Source organism: Quercus lobata, chromosome 3 (genome assembly GCF_001633185.2).
Source record: "Quercus lobata isolate SW786 chromosome 3, ValleyOak3.0 Primary Assembly, whole genome shotgun sequence".
Lineage (NCBI taxonomy): Eukaryota > Viridiplantae > Streptophyta > Magnoliopsida > Fagales > Fagaceae > Quercus > Quercus lobata.
Genome location: NC_044906.1, coordinates 42,648,057 through 42,673,099, shown reverse-complemented (window position 1 = coordinate 42,673,099; position 25,043 = coordinate 42,648,057). Strand labels below are relative to the sequence as shown.

The following is a 25,043-nucleotide window of genomic DNA, read 5'->3' as shown; positions in this document are numbered from 1 at the left end:
AAAATGGTGGACTTTGTGCAACTTGATTGGTCTCTTTATGTCCAGAAGCACTCTGTGCCATGCGATTGGCTTCCTCATTCTTACTTCTAGGGACATGGTTTAACTTAGCATTGCTAAACTATTCTAGCAGTTGTCTTGCAGCCACAAAGTAAGGTGCAATGGACGAGTTGTAACATTTATAATCACCAGTGAGTTGCCTAATTAATTATTGCGAATCACCATAAACCTCTACACTTTTTATTCCCATTTCCAATAATATCTCTAACCCAATGATTAGAGCCTCATACTCAATTTGATTGTTAGAATAATTTCCTTCTAACTTAAAGGCCATTTGGGTTTTAATCCCCATTGGAGATTCTAAAATCACATCAACACCTGCCAGTATGTCGTACGTGAACCATCAAAATTTAATTTCCAAGGGGCTAAAGCCACAAACATGGTTTCATTTATATCTGTAACTTCATCGCATGGATGATCTACCAAAAAATCAACTAAGGCTTGACCTTTTATTGCCTTATGTGGTACATAAACTAAATGAAATTCCACTAAAGCTAAACTCCATTTGCCCATTCTACCATGCAAAATAGGTCTAGATAGCATATATTTGTTTGTGTGATAATATAAGTTACATGAGAAAGCATATAATGTCTTAGCTTAGTAGTAGTAAAATACAAAACCAAACATAGTTTTTCTATCATTGAATAATTTAATTTTGCTTTATTTAATAATCTACTTAAATAAAAAACAGCCTGTTCAAGGCCCTTATCATTGTCCTGAGCCAGCAAACTTCCAATAGAATCTTGGGTTGTAGATATATATAACTTTAAAGGTTTCCCACTTCTTGGAGGAATCAACACTGGTGGTGTGGACAAATATCTTTTAATTTTGTCAAAGGCCAACTGGTGCTCTTCATTCCAAGTAAAATCTTCATGGTCTTTCAACCTTAATAAAGGGGAAAACACTTTGGTTTTACCTGCAACATTAGAAATAAACCTTCTTAGAAAATTAACTTAGCCCAAGAACCTTTGTAATTCTTTTTTATTGGAAGGAGGTTTAGCCTGCATGATTTCCTGGCGTTGTTTTGGTATATCTCAATTCCTCTATTATGCACTAGAAAACCCAGAAAATTTCCTGCTTGCACCCCAAAGGCACATTTAAGAGGATTCATTTTTAATTTACGTTTCCTCATCCTCAAAAAGGTTTTCTCTAAGTTTTTTAGATGGGTATTAAAGTCATGAGATTTAACCACCACATCATCTATATAAACTTCCATAAACTTTCCAATCATATCATGGAAAATTAAATTCATGGCTTGCTGATAAGTTGCACCAGCATTTTTTTAAGCCAAATGGCATTACTACCCATTCAAATGTTCCAATAGAACCTGGACATCTGAAGGCAGTTTTGTGGACATCCTCTTCTGCAATGAAGATTTGGTTATAACTTGAATGCCCATCCATAAAAGACAATATTTTGTGTCCTGCCACTCCATCTACCAATACATCTGCAATTGGCATAGGATACTCATCTTTGGGTGTTGCTGTATTTAAGTTCCTAAAATCTATGCATACACGTAATTTGCCATTTTTCTTAAGAACTGGAACTATATTAGAAAGCCATTCTACATACCTGGCTGGCCTTATGAATCTTGCTTGCAATAGTCTTTCGATTTCTTCTTTCACTTTCAAAATAACCTCATTTGCCATCCTGCAAGGAGGCTGCTGGTGTGGAATGTGCTCTTTCTTGATTGGAAGTCTATGCTCTACTAGTGTTTTGCCCAAACCTGGCAATTCAGTGTAATCCCATGCAAAGCAATCCTTAAATCTCTTCACCACAGCCAGCACTTCATTGAATTGTTCTTGTGTAAGGTGAGTACTAATATATGTTACTTTCTTTTCTTCTTCAGTTCCAAGATTCACTTCTATCAAAGGGTCTTGAACTTCTGCTTTCAAGTCATCCATTTGGATAGGAGCTTTACTTAGAGAATTTAAACCAATTTTAACTCGATTTCCAATATTTCTTTCTTCTTCCAAAACACGTTCTGCCAAGAGCATACTTTGTTCCAATGTTATGAATACCGTTTTGAAACTCGTTTCAGTTTGTCTATTGGAATGGAATATTTGGGTACCGGCCGATTTCAGGTACCGTTTCGGAAACCATTTCGGAATTACTGCTAAAATATATATTTATATATTATTATTGCTCTTATGTAAAATAATGAATTTAATATAGCTTTCAATTAAAATAAAGTGGGATTATTATTTAAAAAAAAACATTTATTTTATGGTATTTTTGTAAATAAAACTCACATTTTGGGTAATTGTACACGAGTGAACATCTAGGAAGCTTCCTACTATCTACTTTTTCCCATTTCCCAACCCCACCCATGTGACTAGTACACTATAACAGTATAACCTACTAATGCAGATTGCTAGTCTTTTAGCTCTCTTCATCATTTCACGTCTGAGCTCCTTTCTCCACTCATTCTAATCTTCTTCATCTCCTTTTTTTTTTTTTTCACAAGTCACGCCATTTTTGCTTCATCAGTTCATCTTGCTCTTCAATTTTATTTTCAACTTAACTTATCAAAAAAAATTTTATTTTCAACTTCTCTGTCACAGTTGAAAGGGTCAGATAGTGAGAGATGATAGAGAGACTAGAAGCTACAGGACGCCGATCAAGTTCAGGAAGGGAAAATAAGAAGCCAAAATCATATTGGCTAGAAAATGAATTTTGGTAGAAATTGGCCGGAAATGGCCAGAATGCCTGGAACGGGCCGAAATGGGGCGAAATTTAATCCGAGGTGGAATGGAGGGTATTACCATTCTGGTTTACACACCGGTATGAGATATTTCGGCCGTTTCGGCCGAAACAGAACGGAATCCATAACAATGCTTTGTTCTATTTTATTCTCAATAGTGTAACTTATTATTCTATCTTTAGCCAATTTAATGGCCCTTAATTTCCTTGGAGTAAGTGAACTACTCATCACTAACAGGTTCCTCAACTATATTTGGCATTTGTGGCTCTACGATGTTGTCGTCAAACCATTCCTTGCCAATTTCTTGGTTAGTAATATCTTCTCCAACAAAACATGGTTGTTCTCTAGCCATTTTCACTCTTGTTGGCTTGCCATTGTAATCAAATCCTGTCAGTTTCAAAATTCCAACATTTTTGTTATATAATTGAGCATCAATTGTATTATTACATGCTTCAAATGGCCTATTATCAGCCTTCACTATCTTAACAGAATTATCATCATTCCAAAACATTAGAGATTGATGTAGGGAGGAAGGTATCACCCAATTTGAATGTATCAATTCTCTTCCTAGCAAAGCATTATAAGCTACCTTAGTATGAACAACGAAGGCAACATTTGTAATTTTATTCCCTACCTTTAACTCTGCAGGTATAATACCTCTATTTTTAGTAGATTCGCTAGCAAAACCACTGACTAAAACATCTGACTGAATTAAATCTGCCTCTATATTATTGATTTTTTTCAACATTCCCCAAGGCAAAATATTAACAGCAGCACCATTATCTACTAAAACTCTATTAATAGGTATTCCATCCATGTGAACTTTAATGAATAAAAGCTTTAAATGCTGTGACATTCTTTTAGATGGTTTCTCAAAGATAATTTTACCAAGTGGGAATTCCAGCTTCGGCTCTGCTTTAGGTTCTAAATTCTCCATCTCTTCATCTGTTAATAGGATATGACATGCCCCCTGAGCATTTGAGCTTTTAGAACTATGCTCTCCATCTTTGGTAATGTTTTGTTTTGCCATAAACTCTATTGGCAATGTGATCACATTACATTCCATATTACTGGAATTTTTTTTTTTTGTTCCAATTCAAGTTCCTCTCCAAACTCATTGAATGCTTCCAAATCATCCCAGCCTTCAATATCTTCAAGGCCTTCCATCATATCTGCATCTCCAAGTTCCTCCAAAAACTCATTTCCTTTAATCTCCTCAAATGGAACGATCGAATTGATTATACTTAGCCTTTTTCTTCAATTTCTGATTTAGCCAATCTCTCCTCTTGCATCTCTTTTTCTTTCGATATTTCTTTTCCTTTTATTTCGTTCTTTGGCCTTCTTGCAATGTATACAGTGACTATGTTATCATCTATTCGATTAGACTGCAAATCACTCATCTCTCTAATTTCTTGTGATCTTGTCGCACTAGTTCTTGGTTCTCTTTTATAGGTAAATCCTGCACCATTTCACTTTGTGCGAGTTGCTTTGATTCAAACATTCTTTGCTACATATTATTGTCACTTTTGGCTCTTTGCATACTCGTTTCATTTCCTATCAACCGAATAGCACTTGGTGACATCTTCACATATTTAGGAGTTAATATGCCTCCTTTTTGTTGTATTTCAACTTTAATTGTCTTCGCCTTGTTAAGTGGTGCATCATTAGAACTTTCAAGAGTTTGTCTTGGCTCTTGAGACTTATACATTTGTTGTCTAAGCCAGTGTCTCCTTTGTGTTCTTGTCATTTGTGGGAAATATGGGTTATAGCCATATTTAAAATGACACTTTTGTGGTGGTTTAACACTAACAGATTCCATGGAGTACCATTTATTTGGCTCCCTTATTGGAGGTTTGAAGGTGCGAAGTTGTTTTGGCTTTTCTACTCTTGAAAACACTGATTCAACTTTTTTAGGTTCAACAATTGGCCCAAAATCAGTAACACTTAGTTCTACCATTTTAGCCTTTCCCTTATTTGTTTGGACATTCTTGCCCTGAAAGAAGTTTTCTTTACCATGCGAGCCATATTTATTTACTCGCATGGAAGATCCTTCATTGATTTTCAGTCTCTTCATCCCTTGAGTGAGGTGCAATGATTGTTTACCCTGCACGTTAACACATTGATATACATTACATTTTGAGTTCTCATCATTTTTGAAACTACTAATCAAAGATTCAAAATCAGTTGAAATCATGCAAAGGTGGAAAGGGATCAATATCTGCTTTCATTTGCTCTTTAGACTTTTCAGGGAATTTCAAGATTCCTCTTTCAATTTTATCTTGAATAACATTCCTAAAGGTTACACAATCTTTTGTTTGATGTGTAAATGCATTATGCCATTTACAGTAATCCCTACCACATGTTTCTGCCTTGGCTGGTATTTTGTGTCTGCCTACCAACTTTATCAACTTGGCTTCTAACAAACAATCAAAGATTTCATTAGACTTCTCTATGTCAAACGAGTAATCTCTTATAGGTGCTGAAAGTTTAAATGCTGACTTAGCCTTAATGTTTTTCTTATCTAGTACATCACATACTTGAGGATTATGACCTATAAATTCTGCAATGTCTACTTCATAGTTAGGGTCATGAAAATAAGTACCATATGTAGAATTATTCATGTTTCTTTCTTTCTTTAATGAGACTCTCATACCTAGAAGCCCTATCAGACAATTCATATAGATCAAAGAATGTCACCCCTTTGAATTTTTTTCTAAATTCGAAATCTAAACCATCTACAATGAACTTGACATATTCTCTCTCTGGGAGAACAATTTGACAACGCACGCGGGCTCTTTTAATCCGCATAATGAATTGCTCTACAGTTTCATCTGGCCTTTGTCTTAATCTTGCCAAATCAGCAATTGACACTCCCAAATCTGTGCAAGAGAAATGTGTGTGGAATTTGTCCTCTAATTCAGCCCATAAATTTAGAGAATTAGGAGGTAAAGATGAATACCAAGTAAATGCTTGTCCAGTCAAAGAGCTTGGGAATAACTTCATTTTACAATTTTCATTGTTTAAGACCTCTCCACACTGTATTGTGAATCTAGACATATGTTCCAGTACAGTCTTGTCATCTTCTCCAAAAAATGTAGAAAATTTTGGGATTTTAAACCCTTTTGGATATGGTTCTCTATCAATCCACTCTAGATATGGCTTCCTATAAATTGGCCTACGTCTTTGAAATGCTGGACCATGTATGTGTTCCAAGATTTCTAAGATTTGGTCCATTCTGTTGTGGACTTCATCATTATGACCATTATAATTATGCGCCTCTACTTGATTTTGTTCTAAATTATTTTGTTCGATTTCAAATCGATCATTATGATGATTATTTCTTTCCAAGGTCATTCTATTGTTTTCAGCCCTCTGCCTTCGCTGTGCAAATCTAGGATTTGCTCTGTTTCTATTAGCATTATCCCTTCTTGGATATTGCTGAAATTGAGCCATTTCATGCCCAAGTTCATTCTCTTGACCATTGTCAAACCCATTATCTATAAATAATTTTTGGTTTCCATCATTCCTAGGGAAATCAATGTCACCTAAAGGGATTTCTACTCCTGGGTTATTAGTATTCCTTTGAGGAACTCCATTGCGATGATTGTTTCTCCTGCGATGGTTATTTCCACGAAGAGCATTTTCTGTTCTTATTGGAACATTCATAGTCACATGATCATTATTCTCATTTATGTGAGAATTTTCAATATGAAGAACATTTTCTGTTCTTGGTGGGTTAATCAAATGAAGGATACTCTCCATTCTTGGGGAATTCTCAGTAAAAGGGGTGTTTCCTAATCCTAAAGGAATTTCCATATTTTGGAAATTCTCAAATAAAGGATTATTATTCACTCCTGAACCCATTTCACCAAAAAAGTCATTATTTGCTCCTACGTTTGGCTGATTTAAGGGTCTATCTTTGCCAATTGCAACAATGATTCAATGAACCAGATGTTGGTTTTCTTTAAGTAGTTTCATCTCATCACTCATGCAGTCAAAACGTGCAACTACATTATCTTTCATTTGATTAAATTGTCTTAGGATTACCTCTAAAAAAATTGGATTTAAATCTGAATGTAATCCATTATGTCCAGATTCACCATGCTCTGTAATAGGTCGTGAAACTAGACTTGGTTCTACAGAATTAGAAGAACCAAAATTATTCTCATTGCTATTATTCCTCATTTTTCTTATAAGGACTGGCATGTACTCCCACTGTGGTCGCCAATTTGTTTGTGAGAATACAGACTATCTTGAAAAGAACTACTTGCAAGACAAGACTTCGCGCCAAATTGATGGGCTCTGCCACTGCCTAAACTAATAGGACTTTAAAAGTACAAAATATTCAACTAAGAAAAATAAAGGAACAAGCAATGTAATCACAATATGCAGTTATCTTAATTTAGAATTCAAGTTCATACAAATAAGAAAGACTCAAATCACACAAACTCCTAAGTTAAATTACAAAAAAGAAAAAGAAAAAAAAGAAGAAGCTATACTTAGACAATTCATGTGAGGCAAACGCACTTACGAACATGAAGTTATCCTTCCATTGATCGGGTATGTGAATTTAGTTTGTCAGATTTTGTTGTCCCTTCTGATAATACCTTTAATCTTTATTTATAGTAGACAAAAATAGTTACTGCACTCTTCCTTATATTTTGGTAACTTCTATTGCACTTCTGACTTAGTGGATAACTGACTCACATGCTCACACATGTGAAAACTTTACAAAAACCTTTAGTTACGTGACCATGACCTCCAAAGTGAGTTTACTGTGATATTCTCTATTATAATAGGCCTTTGCAAGTTTTGTTTATTTGGGCCATGGTTTACATTGATCAAGATCCAGCCCTTTAAGTCACCATTTAGTGGAAAACTGACTCACATGCTCACACATGTGAACAATGTTTATTATTATTATTATTATTATTATTATTTTTTAGCCTAACATCATGAATATCCTTTGATACTGGTTTGAGCTTGAGAGTGAACGAATGAGGTGGTGTTTATGTTCAAGGCAAAGAAGAGTAAATGACATAACACGGTATTAGTATTTAAGGACCAAATTGGTCATTTTATAAAACTTTTGGATGTGTTTGGTATTACCCCAAACCTTATAGTAGGTTAGTGTAATTTACCCAAACTTATAATATAATTTTATTTTTTTATTTTTTATGATAGTGTTGTAGCAAGTTTTTATTAGGTCCCGTATGAACACACTACTAATATAATTTTTTTACTTTTTAAACTTCTTACTAATTCTTATTTGGGTCTATTAATAATATCACTTTTCTGTTTATCAATAATCACTCATTATATTTATAAAATAAAAAAATCACTCACTACATCAACAAATTATAAATTTTTTTATAAAAAAGTTTATATCTGCTATATATATATATATATATATATATTTTAAAAATTATAAAAAATTACAATATTTTTTCAAAATGTTTTTTTTGTTTTTTTTTGGGTTTGACCATTAAAAGTTAAAACACCAGTAAAACATTTTCCATGTCTCTCTAACAGTAACCCTCCTTGTTCCTTTTCCTCACACAAAGCCCCTCATCTCTCTGTCTCTTCCTTCAACAAGGGCCAAGCCTGGTACGATCTCTAACAAGGAAGCCAAGGGCAACAGCTTTGAAGTGACTCACCCACACTACAGCACTGGTGTTGGCCGCCACGTTCTTGTCGCTGATCTGCCGTGTGGTTACATACAAGTCCGAACAAGTAAAATTCTATCTCTCTGTTTATTTTTAATTTGGTCTCTTTTCGAAATATCTGGTGTTGTTTGCCGATTGCTTGATTATGAGAAACTTATTTCTCTTTTCCGCTGTATGGCGGTGATACTTTATAAATTGATTTAATTTAATTAAAAAGAAGAAGCACACTTTGCTTTCTAAAAGGAACAACTCTCTTTGCATAATTGATGTCTAAATGTTGTCCTTGTTAAGTCTACAGATAATGAGAGAAGAAGATTTTGGGTTGGATGAGATGAGGCGTATTATGAGCGTCCTTGTTCTAGCTTCATGTGATGTCGCTAAACTTTGTTAGCTATCTTTTGTGATTTTTGTGGATTAATATAGTTTTTAAGAATTTTTCGTAAATTTTATCATTTGTAAAAGTAAGTGGTCACTCCAAGATAAGTCCCTCAGTGAAGGGAATGTATCCATAGTTAAATATTCACCATGAGATTCACTGTTGGGGATCCAAATACTCTGGGTCCTCTTGGGTCACAGTTTTCACACCAGTCTATCTTCCAGTCACTGATTATGCATCGTAGAGTGTTGTGACTTGTGACAAAGTTCTCCAGTTGTTCTAATGGAAAAAATATATATATATATATATATATATCTCACTAACTTCTAATTTAATATCCCTATCCATATCAACCAATCTTCTTCTTGAGACCGGAGTAATGGTGGATGATAAGGCTGATTCTTTTCATAAAGCCAGCATCTTAATGTGTGAACCCAACATTGGATTTTGTTTGCTGTGGGGGCACCTGGCTAGTACTTGGTCCATAGGAATTTAAGGAAGAAAAAGACATTGAGCTTGAGGGAAACATATGGGCAGAACCTGAACATTATTTTAATGATTTAGGGTCTTGATCAATGGTGGTTTCAACAGAAATTTTATCAAGAACAATGGCTGACAGCCTATCCAAATTTTGTTTCATAGTGGATAATTCTTTGAGTATTTTGTTGAATTCACCTTCTTGTTCAACTGATTCAAAGACTTCTCTGTAGCTTAATAGTCTTAGCAAAAGGCTTAAAGCTGGAATCCAATTCTTTGAGTTACTATTATCTTGGATGAAAAATTTGTTGAGTGGTTGGTGGGAAAAAAATTTCAGCAGAGAACTTGTAGTATGATTTTGGGTCTAGTATCAAGTTGATGTAGAACAAATTGGGGAGTTGTCTGTATGTGCTTGTGGTGGGTTAAGGTTTTTTTTTTTTTGTAGTATGATTTTCATTCTCTCTCTCTCTCTCTCTCTCACACATATTTTACCATTATTTGCATTTCAAAAATAAAAAATAAAAAACCCCAAAGTTCCTTTTGACACACATAAGTATTTTTTTTTTGGCTTTTAATAAGTCACATTGCACGTAGCATGCACACTGAATTTCATCACTTATTTATTTATTTATTTTAAAAACCTACGTTGGATGCACCTTTTATGTGATCAAAGCATATAAAATACTACATTATAGCATAAACAATATCATCTAGGGTTCAAATCTCTCCACCTCAACTACTGAATTATATATATTGGGACTTTGAAGCTAATGTCTTCAGTCCATTCATGTCCTGGGCATAAATTAGACTTAATTATCATTAGCAGAGGGATGATAAAGATGAATATCATATTCAGGAGATGAAAATTGAGGGGATAAGGGAAACTCTTAGCATTGATCTGTTATCAATTGATAACTTTCAGGATTTTTACCGTGCTTTGTAGTTATTGTGGGCATCATACACAGGGACATAACCCAAAGGTTACTTCTCTTCTTCAATGCCATAGGAAGCCCATCAAGTATACCTTTTACAAGGGGCATAAGAGAATTGTTACTTATCTCGGGATTGGGAAGTAGAAGCGCATGGATGGACGAAGCTGACACTAGTATTGAATGAGTGGCAGGGAATACAAAAAGACTATGGCTGAGCATGGTGGATGATCTGGATCATCCACCATGCTCAACCATAGTCTTTGAAGACTCCAATCAATGGGATGTTGACTATTATGAATTTATGATGTGTGGGAAGTTGTTCAAAATAATCTCTAGATAATTGTGGTGGTAAAATTCAATTAGTAAACAAATGCTATCTTTATTTTTTTTATTTTTTAATATTGACTTTTAGTTGTAACACCACTTCATGTTCCGATATATGGTATACCAGGACTTTGTAAGGCTACGTTTTCTACCCAGATGGTAGGTTTCGTTGTGCTTTGCTTTGATAGCGGTAAACAACTCATTTCTAAAATGATGGGACAGAATTTTGTTTGCTCCACTCTCCACATTTCAAATGATGGGACTTTGCTTTGGGAATGAGGGAATGAATATTGGGTTTGATTGGATGTGGAATTTCATTCGTGTGGTGTTAACGCAGAGAAGATTGAAGGCAGTATAGAGGCAGTGAGGGATGCCATACAAAAAGGCATCTAGTTAAGAGAGAGAGAGAGTAACAATAAGCTAGATTAATGAAGGAAGATGGAAAAGGAGGAGGATGTGCAAGAGAAGATGAAAAGTTGCAGAAGCTGTGCATCAAATGATGTTGTTTGGAACATAGAAAGGAGACCAGTGCAAAAAAAGGTGTTAGAACAAAATTAATAGTGCACAATTAAGAGCATTTTTTTTCATTTATTATTAACATGTCGGATAGATTAACAGTAAAAATAATTGTCAGCCATGCATATTGCATAATTTGTCCATGTTATATCAAATAGATCAAGAAAATTGCCATGAGTCCAGTTGTGAATTCTTCAAAATTAACAAATGATAGAGCCTTGGTTGGAGGTATATTATACATTAGATGCATGGTATATTTTTCCCTTGGTAGAGGCTTTTGTAATTATATATTACTAGCCTTTAACCTGCGCAATGCACGGGATATTCCTAACAAAGAAACTTCTATTATAGAAGCTTTTTTTTTTTTGGTTACTTTTCTTTTTTCTTTCTTTTTTTATTATAAAAAAAGTCAATACTTTCTATTCAACCCAATTCAAGTCTGATGTGTTTTCTAGTTACAATACATTTTATTAAAATATCAAAATTTTTTTTTTTAATTATTTATCTTTCTTCATACACAACAATCATCATCTACTTTCTTCCTTCATCCTCAGGATATGTTAAAAAAAAAAAAAAAAAAAAAAAAAACTAACTAAATGTAAAATAAATAGTATTGGTGTGAATTTAAAGGTTTGTTATAAATTTACACGGTTATATATAGATTAATGTGGGTCAATTTTGTGTAAAATTGTGTAAATTTTAACCATTTTTCTATTATACAGTCATTGATGTGAGAACTCTAACAATGGAAAAAAAAAAAAATACCCTTTCTTTATCTCATATATAGGCTTCTTATAACCTTCCTTTTCCTCTATCTACAACATCAACCGCACCACCTTTGCAAATAGTTGGATGTTCTTGTTATTGGCTTCTTAGCTTTAGGAGCATCATAATTATAGAATGATTTCTATCCCAACATAGCTAGCTCCTAGTATTCCATCCAAACCTTTCATATCAACCTGGAATGAAGGGCTTCTGTTATTAGTTTTTGCATAAGAAGATGAACAAAACTTTAAATTGAATGAAATTATAGAGAGATATTTGAGAGAGAGACATGGAGGTTAAGTATAGTACCATGTAACAGTATCTTTTTGGTTCTTTGATTTGGCAAGACCAAACTCCCAACTCTTTAAAATCACCATTTCTCATCAACAATAATTTTCTCAAAGAAAAAATGCAGTCATATTTGCAATTGACATATACATTCAGATTTACATAAATAAACCCACACTCATACTCAAATTAATACCCAACTCCCTGTTCTCCTCCAAACAAATCACACAAATAGTGCTTCAAAGGAAATTAATGACCAAAGCCTTAATTATATTTTGCATCCAATTCAAAACCAAAGCCTTAATCATATGTTAGCAGCAAATTTGGAAATAAAATTTAAGACTTTAACAATAATATTTTGAAAGTTAAGATGGTAGCTTTAAGTTGTAAAACAGGGTGACACTGGTTTGACAATGGTAAATTTCCTTAGATTTCTCTCTCTCTCTCAAGGAATTTTAATGATCTTGATTAAACCCTATAATCAACACAATAAGAAATAGAGAAAGTAGAAAGGTAAAGGAAATATTAACGAAAGACATTTCAGTTAAACATTAAAAAAAACCACAAGATAAATTAGAAAACAAATAGAAAGCCAAAGGTTATATATGCCAAAGGAAAGCATCCAAAGGAGGAGCATAACCCCATCAATTAACTATGCAATCAAAGTAACAGTATTTGAATAGGAAAAGCAATTGTGGGAAAACAATGAACTGGGAATTGCATAAACTACGAGTAGAAACAATATTTGAAGAAGGGAAAAAATTATGTTATGGCCTTGGGTATATTTTGTTGAAGAAAATTCAAATAAGATATATGCAAAGAAACATCTAGAAGAAGTCCTATATACGAATAGAAAAAAGAGAAGAATAACTCATATAAGAAATGTGTAAAAGAATAACTCATAAGCAGTATCTAGCAACATAGATATGCTTGGTAGCATAGTATGCAGACTGTAAAATTAATCACATAACAACCCAAACCATTTCAATCCTAAAATCCAAAACAAAAACAAATAAACAAAAAATAATTTCTCTAACCCAAATACCTAAATCAATCAATCCAACCAAATATCCAAACATAAAGCATATTTAACACTCAATTAAAAAGAAAATTATCGGTGATGGTTCAAATAAAGTGGAAACTATACCTGGTAGTACTGTTCCTACTCAAACTTGGATTGCTTCCAAGGATTTGCCTTTTCACCTGTAAACCCAGAAAAGAAAAGTTAAAGAAAAACCCTTTAATTTTTTATTACACAGATTTGGAATAGAAATCAATCAATGACAAATAAAATTTACAATTGAATCCAAGAGAGAGTTAAATAAATAAACATTGAGTGGAACGATTGGAAACTCTTCGCCAAGAATACTCATTCAAGAATCGTAAAAGAAATTGAAAAGATCAAAAATACTCTGCTCTCTATGCGATTGAAAAATTAGCCAAAATAATTTTAACTTGAAAATCCAAAACCAAACCAAACCAAAGCAACACAAATACCCTAACCATAAACCAAATCTAATCCAATAAACTTAATCAAAATCAAATCTAGCCCAAATGCCTAAATCGAACCTATAGTACCAAACACCCAAACATAAATCATAGTTACCACATAATTTTAAAAAGAATAAAGAAAACCTTTACCAATAACAGTTCCCGCTTCATGACGATGGTGGCTGCCCTGAGATTTATCTCTCTTTCAATCTCTGTTTTTCTTCTATGTTTAAATAGTGTAACATTCTTAACTGGTTCATTATCTCAACTAAAGGCTCTTTTCTTTTCTTCTTTAAAAATATGGTAGCCATCGGTGAGAGAGACACAAAGACCTAAACTGAAACCAATCCAAACAAATATAAAAAATCTTGATCATATTTAATGCACAAACTGAAAAGACCTAAATCGAAACCACTTCAAATAAAATATCAAATTATGATCATATTTAATGAACAAACTGAAAAATGAAGAGAGAAACTTACAGGTAGCGATTCTGACATGATGATGGTGGGAGGATTGTCATTATTGGGAAGTCTGCCTAATACTGACTCTGTTCTCTGATTTTTTTTTAATTAATCACTAGTCAGGCAGTAACAAATGAAAAGGAAATTCATTTAAAAATAAATGCTATAGAAGATGGTTAATTGACAATTGCAACTCTTTATCGATCCAACATAAGATCAAAACATGCATAAAAGGAAATAACAATAATACACAAAGAAACAATAATTATAGTTGTAATTACATGACAAATTCCAACTCTATTTGCGCACCTACTCACAATCTCTCTCGTTTCTCTGTCTTTGCCCTCTCCAGACCTAAATTATATTTGACACCAAATATAAATCAACAAAAAAATAGAGACTATATATGTTGACGCAGAGGCTAAATTGAAGTAGTTGGATGACAGATTTCTCAAAAAAATTTCGCTGTCCATGCCTTTCTCATTAACGGACTGTCTCAGTTTGGGTTTTCAAATTGTTTTTTTTTTTTTTTTTTTGGTCTTTTTTTTTTTAATCTCTTATAACTGTGAAATTGTGTGAAGTACACAGTTAATACCAAATGGGTGTAGTGTCTACTAACCCTATGAAACAAATCAAAAGGTGTTTTCTAAATCAAAATCGGTTTTCCAAATCAAAACCCCAAGAAAAAAAAAAAAAAAAACTATGGACATAGATTTTAGAAAATAGGGAAAGGCTTAGTAATATCAAAATAAATCGAAAAATTGAGAAAACAAACATTTTCATGGAGAACCCAAAAGCCTGAAACAAAAAGGAATCAAAACCAAAATCAAATCTAAACCTATCCAACAAAAAAACTCAATAAAAAGTAATATTTCATACCCAAATCTAAAAAAATAGAGAAAAATGTACCGGAGCCGGTTCCGACAATCTTATAGTGGCAGATATATAGCCTAACGGTGTTGATGCGGTGATGCCCATAAATTTTTCTTTCTGCTTGTAGTGGTGCTTTGAGTCTGGCGAGGGAACTCTCTCCTTCTCTCTCTGTATCTGTGTTTTATTTTTTTGGAGTATTGGAACTCTTTGCTTCTCTCTCTGTATCTACATTTTTTTTTTTTTTTTCTTTATTGGAAGCTTTTAATTGGATTTTAACCGGTTATTTTTCTTTTTTTACTGGGAGAGGCTTTTAAACGGTGTTGTAGCATTGCCAAATAATACAATGTATCGCTTTTTTAACTTATACGTGTCAAAATTTTAGATAGGCAGTTATCCTAATTATCAGCACCTCCTTAATTGTAGGAATTAGCTTTTTCTCAGCTTCTGTTATTATATATAGTATATGATATGATATGATATGATATATGATATATGATATTAGATAGATTAGGTTAGATAGTTAAATTAGTCCTTACGTACCCTAGTCATTTTTAGCACTAGCACACGCCCATATTTTCACTTCTTTGAGTTAAGATATTTTTATGCACAAAAGATGCACAAGGAACATTGCAAGAGAATTGAGATATTAAAAATAGGTTGTAATGGCAACTTTGTATTTGTTGGAGTCCTAGAGCCATCATTTGACTATAATCAACTGGCTTAACGATTGGTGGAGTCAATAACCAAAGGATAATACTTTTTGCACATAAACTATTACACAATTTTACATATATCTTATTTTTGAATTGAAATTATGACTTAAAGTTATGATTTCCAAGTTTAAATTCATGAATTCAAATCACAATTTCAATTAAAAAATAAGATGTGTATAAATCTGTGTGTAACAATTTATATGTAATAACTGCAACATGAGTAATCAGAAATAAACAAAAGGCTAAGTGGAGAGAGAAAAGAAGTCTGCTCTTGCTATCTTTATTGTATTTTGTCTTGTATGCATGTATTGCCAGTATTGGCTTTTAACACATCTTATTTTTTTTTTATTTGCATCGCGCACAAATGAAAAAACCCATGAAAATTTTGAATAAGGATTTATATACTTATAATATATATTTTTTACATTGGTTTTTTTACATCTAATTTCATGTGCTGAAACGTGGACATTCCCACATTAAAATTGATATCGATGTAAAATAGTGGAGGTAAAGAAGTGTCAACACATATTTTTCCTTTTGAATAATGCATAGGCCGTATGGAATGAACAATGAATTTAAAGGGACAGCATCATTAATACCAATCAAATTTTTACAAAAAATCATAAACTTTGTTAAAATATATGTTTACAAAAAATCATGAGCTTTATTACAAAATGTTAAAAGAAAAAAAACAATACCCTTAAAAAATCAAGCATTTCTATGACAAGCATTCCCCTCTTTAGGATTGCTTTAATATTCTCAAAAAAAATAAAAACAAAATAGGTTGGCCCTAATTATGAAATGTGACTTGAACCGGAAAAGAAGCTACACCATCTCCAACTATAATGGTGTGCCCACCGAAAGGCAAAATATTATTACCAGCGTTGTCTACAATGCCCAAGCTCTTGCAACCATTGAACACAAACTTAACTTCTTGGCTCGCACCAGCCGCTATGTAAACCCTCTGGAAACCAATCAACTGCTTAAGAAAAGTACCGGTAATACCATCTGGGGGCTTGGAGTAAACCAAGACAACTTCACTCCCAACTTTTCCACCCACATTCTGGACTACAAGAGTTAACTCAATATACTCGCCGCATTGCAAGTCGCTTACTAAAATTGCTGGGCAAGTAGGCTTGGTCTTGTTAGCCATATAATTTAGATCATGGCAGTGTGTAAATCTCTGCAATTTTGCGGACAGTGAAGGCACTGTGGCATTTAAGGTGTAATTGAATTTTGTGTAGCTGAGACCAAAACCAAAAGGGAAGACTGTGGGGCCATTGAAGAATTTGTATGTTCGTCCCGGGTAGCCTTGGCTATCATCTGGCCTAAATTGCATGGATGTTAGGGGTAGCTTGTTAATATAATCGGCTTGATACCACGTGATGGGCAATCTTCCAGCTGCAACATAATTATATTTATATGTGTGAGTGTTGTTAATGATTGCATGTATAATGTGAAATAATACGTGAATAACAATATAAAATCATAGAGCTATCATATATAGACATAATTATGCTTAATTGATTAGTCATAACAAATTAAATTTGAAAGGATTAAAAAAGAAAGAACGACTTGACAAAATTAATCTAATGGGATGGTGTAAAAATTAATTGAAGAAGATTGGTTATGCATGCATTGGCTTATTATTAATTTGTTAGAGATAATATATTTGTGTATATTGCAAACCTATGTATACCTAACCCTCCCTCCTGATCCTTATTTAAACACTGCTTAGGGTTCATTTTAACTGATGATTTGAGATTATAATAAAGATGTAATTGTGAAGGTCTTCTCCTGTGGACATAGTCTTTTAGGCCAAACCACGCAATCATTGTATTCTCACTTCTCTCTATACTCTTTTTTCGCTCTATATTTTTCAAAAATCTTACATAATTATTGTAGAATGTTTGTTTACCTGGATTGTATTGCCCAAAAACAACATCTGCAATGGCACGACCGCCTTCCGCTCCAGGATATCCAACCCAAAGAATGGCTTTAATTTTGGGGTTAGTCTTAGCGAAAGAGATATCGACACCTCCTGCAGTCATGAGTACAAGAATAACCGGGCCCTTTGCAGCAGCGGCAACTTGGTTGATAAGGTCAGTTTGTTTTCCTGGAAGGAGGAGATCCAACCTGTCTAAGCCCTCTCTCTCAATTGATAAATCTAACCCTGTCACAATAATAGTGGCATCAGCTGTCTTTGCAGCTTCCACAGCTGGGGGTATTAAGCTAGCATCCTTGCATTTAACGTCGCCACATCCCGCTGCGTAGTTCACTTTTCCATATGTTGAAAAGCCATCAATAGGAGAGGTGTATCGGCATGGACTACCAGGATTTCTTGGGTCAAATGCATAATTTCCAATCATCGCAACGGTAGAATTGGCATGTGGTCCAACAACTGCTAGAGTTTTGAACGTGGCAGTGTTTAAAGGCAAAGTTGGTCCATCATTTTTCAGAAGAGTAATTCCTTCTCTTGCTACTTGAGTGGCTAACTCAATGCTTCTGTTGGTGCATATGTCGTTTTTACCAAGAGCTTTGTATGCAGGCAGTCCATCAAAGTACCCTGCTCTCAAAAGCACAATATAAAGGTTTTGTAGTGCCTCGTCTATATTTGACTCTCTAACCTTCCCTTGGTTCACTGCATTTCCGAGGTACTTGGGGTAATAGGCTCCGCAGTCCAAATCCAATCCTACATCGAACATAATTTACATGTTGGTATAATTCATAATCAAAATCAAAATTTATATGACTAACTAGTAACCTGCTTTTAGTGTTTGTGCAACAGCGTCCTCATTTGAGTCGTTAAGAAATTTGTGACCCGTAACCATTACTTCAACGGAATCACAATCAGCAACTATATAGCTGGATTAAAGAACATAATATTTAAGATTAGTCTTTTACAAAAAATAATCAAGGTCTAATAATGGGGTTTTAAATATTATTGTACCCATGAAGATTCCATTCTTGTCTAAGGGTCTCTCTCAAAAGCTTTGGATCAGCACAAGATGGTATTCCATTAACACGGTTATAAGAACACATAACACTGCTAGCATCACCATCTTTAACACACATTTCAAATGGCCGCAGGAATGACTCTTCCAAATCTTGCTCTGTCACCTGCAAGGACATTAATATATTTATATGTTAAATCCCATATCATTTTTAATTTGTAGTACTTTAGAGAATGAGTAAATCTAGACACAACTTTTGTGTCACATGTGGCAACTTCTAAGTGATGAATTTAAGTTACCCCACCCTAGCATCAAAATGGTAGCGATCAACTCCATGCCAATTGTCAACGTCATATGCAGCAAAGTGCTTGCAACATGCGGCAACTTTGAGTGGTCTAGTATTCAAATCTTTATAGTCCTCTGTCCCTGCAACATCTTGTAAACCTCTCACGTAATTAGAGGCATATGTGCCAACAACGAAAGGATCTTCACCAGGTGTCTCAGTGATTCTTCCCCATCTAGGATCTCTTGCAACGTTGATGGTTGGGCTCCAAAATGTTAATCCAGATCGCCCAAGATTGTACATTGCTCGTGCTTCTGTTGAAACAACCTACAAATTGGTGGCAAATTTGTTTCAATATGTGTACACAATCAAACTTATGCATCAATAAAAAAGTGTTATACCCCTCATGCTAAAATATTTTTCAAACTTATTTCACTCACTGTAACTAGTGTCATTATCCTATTTAATTGTTACCATTGCCCATGTTGGGCAAAGTGGTACCTCCTTTTGCCATGAGGGGCTTGTGTGCGGTATCCATATGCTCATTAGTTCAAGCCTCGAGGTGGGGTTTAGGTATTAAGATTTCTAAACTAGATTATAAAAAACAAAGAAGAAGCTAGAATTGATGTTATGGATCCATTTGGGAATAGTTTATTTAGCTGAAACTGAAATTTTTTTGCTGAAAGTACTATAGATAAAGCTAAAAGTTAGCTAAAATAGGATAGTAAGACCCATGAATAATACCAAAAAAGTGAAAAGCGACACATGAATAGTAGCAAAAATAAGCTAAATAATAAAATAAATTACCTAATATAAGTTTATCCCAAAAAAACCTATGTATAAAAAAGTAAAAGAACTCTTTTCATGTTTTCCTTTTCACTTAGAATCATGAAGTGTCTCTGTCTCACTTTTGTATTTCACTTTATCCTCCACCAATCACAACTTGTCATGAATTCATTTGATTTTTCTTTAAAATAACCAAGGATTAAAATGAAAAAAAAAAAAAAAAATCAAACACATGGCATACCGTGATTGGTGAAGCATTAAGTAGGACACAAATAATAAGACATATGATCTCTATTGTGTCTTTTGTTCTCTAATAAACCAGAAATGCAAAACCGTTGGAGAAAATGATACAAATTATAGCTTAATTAATTAATTAGTAGTCTTTATGATCTTCACAAGGAGATTGTTAGCCTTGTTATCCACATTCTCTTTCAGATGGTGGTATTATGTGTAACCATGATATATAACACACTCTTCACATAAAGTAAACATTTTCATATGGAATGAGTGTTATATATCATGGTGTTTTTTCATTTTATTTTTAAATATCATTATGTACACTATATTTAAGATAAGAGACATTCACCTGACCAATTTCTCTCCAGAGTTTCTCGTTGAATGAAGCTGCTGTGAGTATGACAGTGGGAAAGCTGGTTGCATGAGGAACTAGATTATCAAAGACGGTTCCTGGACCAACATTGGACAGACCATGCAGCGCCTCAGACCACCACTCGTACTTTGGCAGCCCTAATCTAGCCACTCCATCAGCATTATTTCCTAGCTGTGCTATCTTTTCAGCTAGTGTCATTTGATCCACCAAATCTTTGGCCCTAACATTGTAGGGAAGCTTCGAGTCACAAAAGGCGAAACTTTTAATGTCCAGTTTGAGTTTGGCATATCTGACAGGATCACATATATAAGTGAAGTCACTGCCAGTTGGGGTGGCTGCATCAGTACTAATTTTTAAGACTTTTTCTTTCTCATCTATACAAATGACAAAGGAAGTTATAGTGAAAGAGAGACAAAGAAGAAAACTAAGAATTTTAGGCATGGCTTTTTCTGAGAAAGAAATCATTTTCATTTGACATATACAAGCATATGGAAGCTTTTATAGGGATTCAAGATGTCTTACCCGTAGAAATCTCCAGAGTTCTCTTGGTGAAGCACAATGCTCGCCCATCCTCGTCCTAGGAACCCTTCTTGTGGGAATGAGAGTTTTGCTATCAAGTTTCCCTACGAGGGCTACTCACAGCCAAAAGAAATAAGAAAATGTTAAAATTACTGCTGACCAACAAAAATATTTTTCTATTTGTTTTGTTTTGTGTCTAAATAGTGAAATGTTATGTCCAAAATATTTTTATAACACTTTCATAACAAATCATAAGTGGCAGGTTTTCACGGCTTATTATTAGTGGGTAAAAAAGTAATTTCAGTGTTTGATTTAAATTATAATCAATAACAACTTACTATTTCAAAAAAAAAAATTAAATAAATAAATAACAACTTACTCTACCTATGAATATTTGTTGTAAAAGTGTTATGAAAATGTTATATACATGGCACTTCTTGCCGAATATATGAAATTGGATATAATTATAGTAGTTTATAAATATAAATATATATTGGATTTCGTTTTTGTATGTAGCTATCGATTTTACCGTTTAAAGAAAATATAACATGTCAAAGATTCTAATAGAAAGTTTAAATATAGAAAAGAAATTTAAACTCAATTAAATAAAATGAGAAATTCTATGTTTTCAACATTTTCATAACAAATTATAGGTGGTAAGTTGTTACCAATTCTAATTTGAACCCACTACTAATTTTTTTTTTTTTTAATTTGTTCATCAATAACAACTAGTAAAATCCTATCACTTAGGATTTGTTGTGAAAAGCGTTGTAAAAATGTTGTAGACATAGCATTTCTCTTAAAAAAATATACGTAAAAATTCCTTAGTTTTAAATATATTAAGTTCCTTAATTAAATTAAAAAACATAGATGCATTGAATTTAATTGTCTTTGGAAAAAATAACATTATAAAATAATATAATATGTTCGAATTTAATTAGGGAATCTAATGTATTTCTGTTAGGGTTATATTTTTATGTAATTGGCATATCTTAAGACAAAACATACTTTACTTGTATTTAGGAATAGAATAGCTCATTTAAAGGCCCATTAAACTCCTATTTAAATATAGTGTTGGATATGGAAAACCATAGTTTTAATGCTTCATAGGGTTTTCTTATTGAAACCCTAGCCTCCACCTTTTGAACTTGTAATTTCAAAAAATAGAAGAAAAAGATCTTGTTGTGACTCTTGTGTGCCTTTGGGTTTTGAAAATTATTAAAAATCTTATTGGTGTTTCTGTGTGAAGTTATTGCAAATCAACTAAAACAATAAAAAAAAGTTGCTGTGGAGCTAGTCACGTAGTGGGATTTGTGCAAAAAAGTTAAACATTGATTGGAGATTTGTGTACAAGAGACGACTTCTACAAGATTAAGTCCAATTGGGGATTGGAGCAAAGGTTCTACCATAGTACCTACCTACTGTAGAACCTTTGCTCCAATCCCCAATTGGACTTGATCTTGTAGAAGCCTTCTCCTTTGCATGAATCTCCAATATGTGTCCAACTTCTTTGCACAAATCCCACTATGTAACTAACTCCACAATAATCCTTTTACTTGTTATAGTTGATTTGCAACAGCTTCATACAAAAACACCAATAAGATCTTCAATTGTTGGTGCCAGAGATTTTACTTGGTATAGAACCCAAAGGCACACAAGAGTCGTAACAAGATCTCTTTCTTCTGTTTTTTAATCTCACAGGTTCAAAAGATGGAGGCTAGAGTTTCAATAAGAAACCTTATAAAGTATTAGGGTTAGCATTTTCTATCTCTACCAACTTATTTAAGTAGGACCTTAATGGGTCTTTTAAATGGGCTCTCCTATTCTTTTTAGATTTACAAAAACCTACAAACCAATAGCCACTAGGATTAAAATGTTGCAGGCTCGATAGATTGAGAGGTATTGAGATAGGTAGGGCTATTAATCGAGCTGAGCTTTATCGAGTGGTGCATGTTCAAGCTTGGCTTGTCAAGAAAAATCAAAATTTCAAACTTGTGACAAGCCTAAAAATAATGTTTGAGTTTGAGTTTGAGCTCGTGCAAAAGCCAAAAAACTTGAGCTTGACTTGGCTTGACTCGTGGGAAAGCCAAGCTCAAGCTTAATATCAAGCTTAAACTTGAGCTCAGGTTAAGTTTTTGAGCTTGAGATCTAAAAAGAATTACATTATCAAATACTTAAATCTTTAAAATGTTAAAAAAAAAAAATAGTATACTCATTTTATCATACGTCTAATCTTACCTATGATTAGCCATTATTCAAATTAAAAATTCACGTAATTAAATTAATTCATTCATCCTTGTCTACAGTTACAACAATTGTTCAAAATACAATTTTTACATTCATGTTAGAGGGAAAAGAACTAGAAAAATACTTGTTTATAACTATAATGAATGGGAAAGTATTAACATGTTTCATAACTTTACATTATATGATTGATGGGGAAGGATCATTTGTAGTGAACTTAATTAATTAATTTATTTTTAAATGTAACTAAATTCTAAAGTGGTTCTTGATCATTTTAGAGGGAAGGATAAAATTAAGGTAATGAGTAGTAGATCCCATATTGGCCATGTCATTATTAAGATATGTGTAATGAGTATATTTAGTTAACACATATAAACTTGTACATTAGTCTATACTTGAATTATTTTGTATCAAGCCTTATAGCCCACGAGTTTGTTCATGAATAAATTTTTTTGCTTAGGCTCGACTTGTTTATTAAATGAGCCTAAAATTAAGGATCAAGCTTGGATTATTTATATATAAAAAAAAAAAATATATATATATATATATATATATATATATATAAACAAGATTTTTATCGAGATGAGCCCGAGTTATTCATGATCGGCTTGATTCATTTATAGCCTAGAAACAAGTATTGAGATTCATTAAGTCTTGGTAATAGGAACACACATTTTTCCTTCACTAAAAAGGAAGAAAAAGTTACGAATTAATAACATCCAATCCAATTTTCCATTAAGTGAATTAAATATATATAAAAAAGTAATTACAAAAGTGTAATAATAAATTTTAAATAAAAATAATTTACTTGATAAAACGTTAACTAAATATCATTAAAGTAATATTTAAATATAAAAATTTCATTTTAAAGTTTTCACCTTAGGCTCAAACTTATTGAGTCAATCATGTAGTAAGAACTTTCAAATTGACTAAAATACCCTTGAATCCATTAAAATAAGTAAATACTTGAACCTTCCAAAAATTTACCAAAATAATCTAAGAACTACTAAAATGACCAAAATATTTCTAAACCTTCAAAATGACCAAAATATCCAAGAACCACCAAAATTATGAAAATAACCCTAGACCTTTCAAACTGGCTAAAATGCCCATGATATCTCTAAATTGCAAAAATGCCCCTAAAGCATCCAAAATAACTAAAATACACTTGAAAACTTCAAAATGACTAAAATACACTGGAAATGTTAAATATGACCAAAATCCCAATCTGATCTCCAAAATCACCAAAATATTTGCGTATCTTTAAAATGACTATAATACTTCTGAAACCTCCACAATGCACAAAAGGCTCCCAAAACATCCAAAATGAATAAAATGCCTAAATTGTTACATTTTGTAATGAATGTTTTAATTTCTTTACAAATGACTTCAACAACTTAATAAATGATGTTTGAATTACATTTTTGTGATTGATGACACATCATGTGGTAAAAACTTTATGATGAAATTGAAAACTTTGCATGGAACACAAAACCCAAATAGTTACATGTTCCCATCAATTAGTTGATAAAATCCATTTTTACAATAAGTTTAATAGATGGACAAGGAATTTCGACTATCAATTTATCACATAATAGAGTTTTATTTTGGCGAAAACACTATTTTGGTCCCAATATTTTGGGGTCACAGTTAATTTGGTCCCTAAAATTTTGCAATAGTCAATTTAGTTCCTATTATTTTCAACTTGCAGTCAATTTGGTATCTACCATTAACTCACTAACAGAAAATGCTTATGTGGTAGACGGCAAGTATAATTGACACACTTGAAGCTGGCATGGCGAGTAAATTAATATTATAAAATTTTAATAGATTTTTAAAATGTCATATCAGCATTTATTATTATTTTTGAAGTTACCACATTAGTAGTTTAATTGAAAATAAATAAATCAGAAAAATATAACAAAAAAACACAAAAATTCAAAATATCAAAATATCAAAATTTTCTTTTTCTTTTCTTGCATTTTCTTACTAACCAAACAT

The 25,043-nt window shown here is 32.9% G+C and overlaps 2 protein-coding genes across 2 annotated transcripts in view; one reads left to right on the top strand and one right to left on the bottom strand.

Moving 5' to 3' along the window:
* Positions 1 to 8,293: 8,293 nt before the first annotated feature.
* LOC115981803 (pentatricopeptide repeat-containing protein At4g19191, mitochondrial-like) overlaps positions 8,294 to 25,043 on the top strand; it is a 45,381-nt gene continuing 28,631 nt past the window's right edge. The window contains exon 1 of the mRNA XM_031104160.1: positions 8,294 to 8,494. The gene's annotated coding sequence lies outside the window, so the exon portion shown is untranslated. The remainder of the gene's footprint in view (positions 8,495 to 25,043) is intronic.
* Positions 16,254 to 20,735, bottom strand: LOC115981801 (beta-xylosidase/alpha-L-arabinofuranosidase 1-like). The gene is made up of 6 exons (XM_031104158.1): positions 20,256 to 20,735; positions 18,905 to 19,210; positions 18,597 to 18,766; positions 18,411 to 18,511; positions 17,565 to 18,338; positions 16,254 to 17,047 (listed from the first exon to the last, which is right to left on the bottom strand). Exons 1-6 carry the CDS (start codon positions 20,718 to 20,720, stop codon positions 16,437 to 16,439), a joined length of 2,427 nt encoding a protein of 808 aa, XP_030960018.1. The 5' UTR covers positions 20,721 to 20,735; the 3' UTR covers positions 16,254 to 16,436.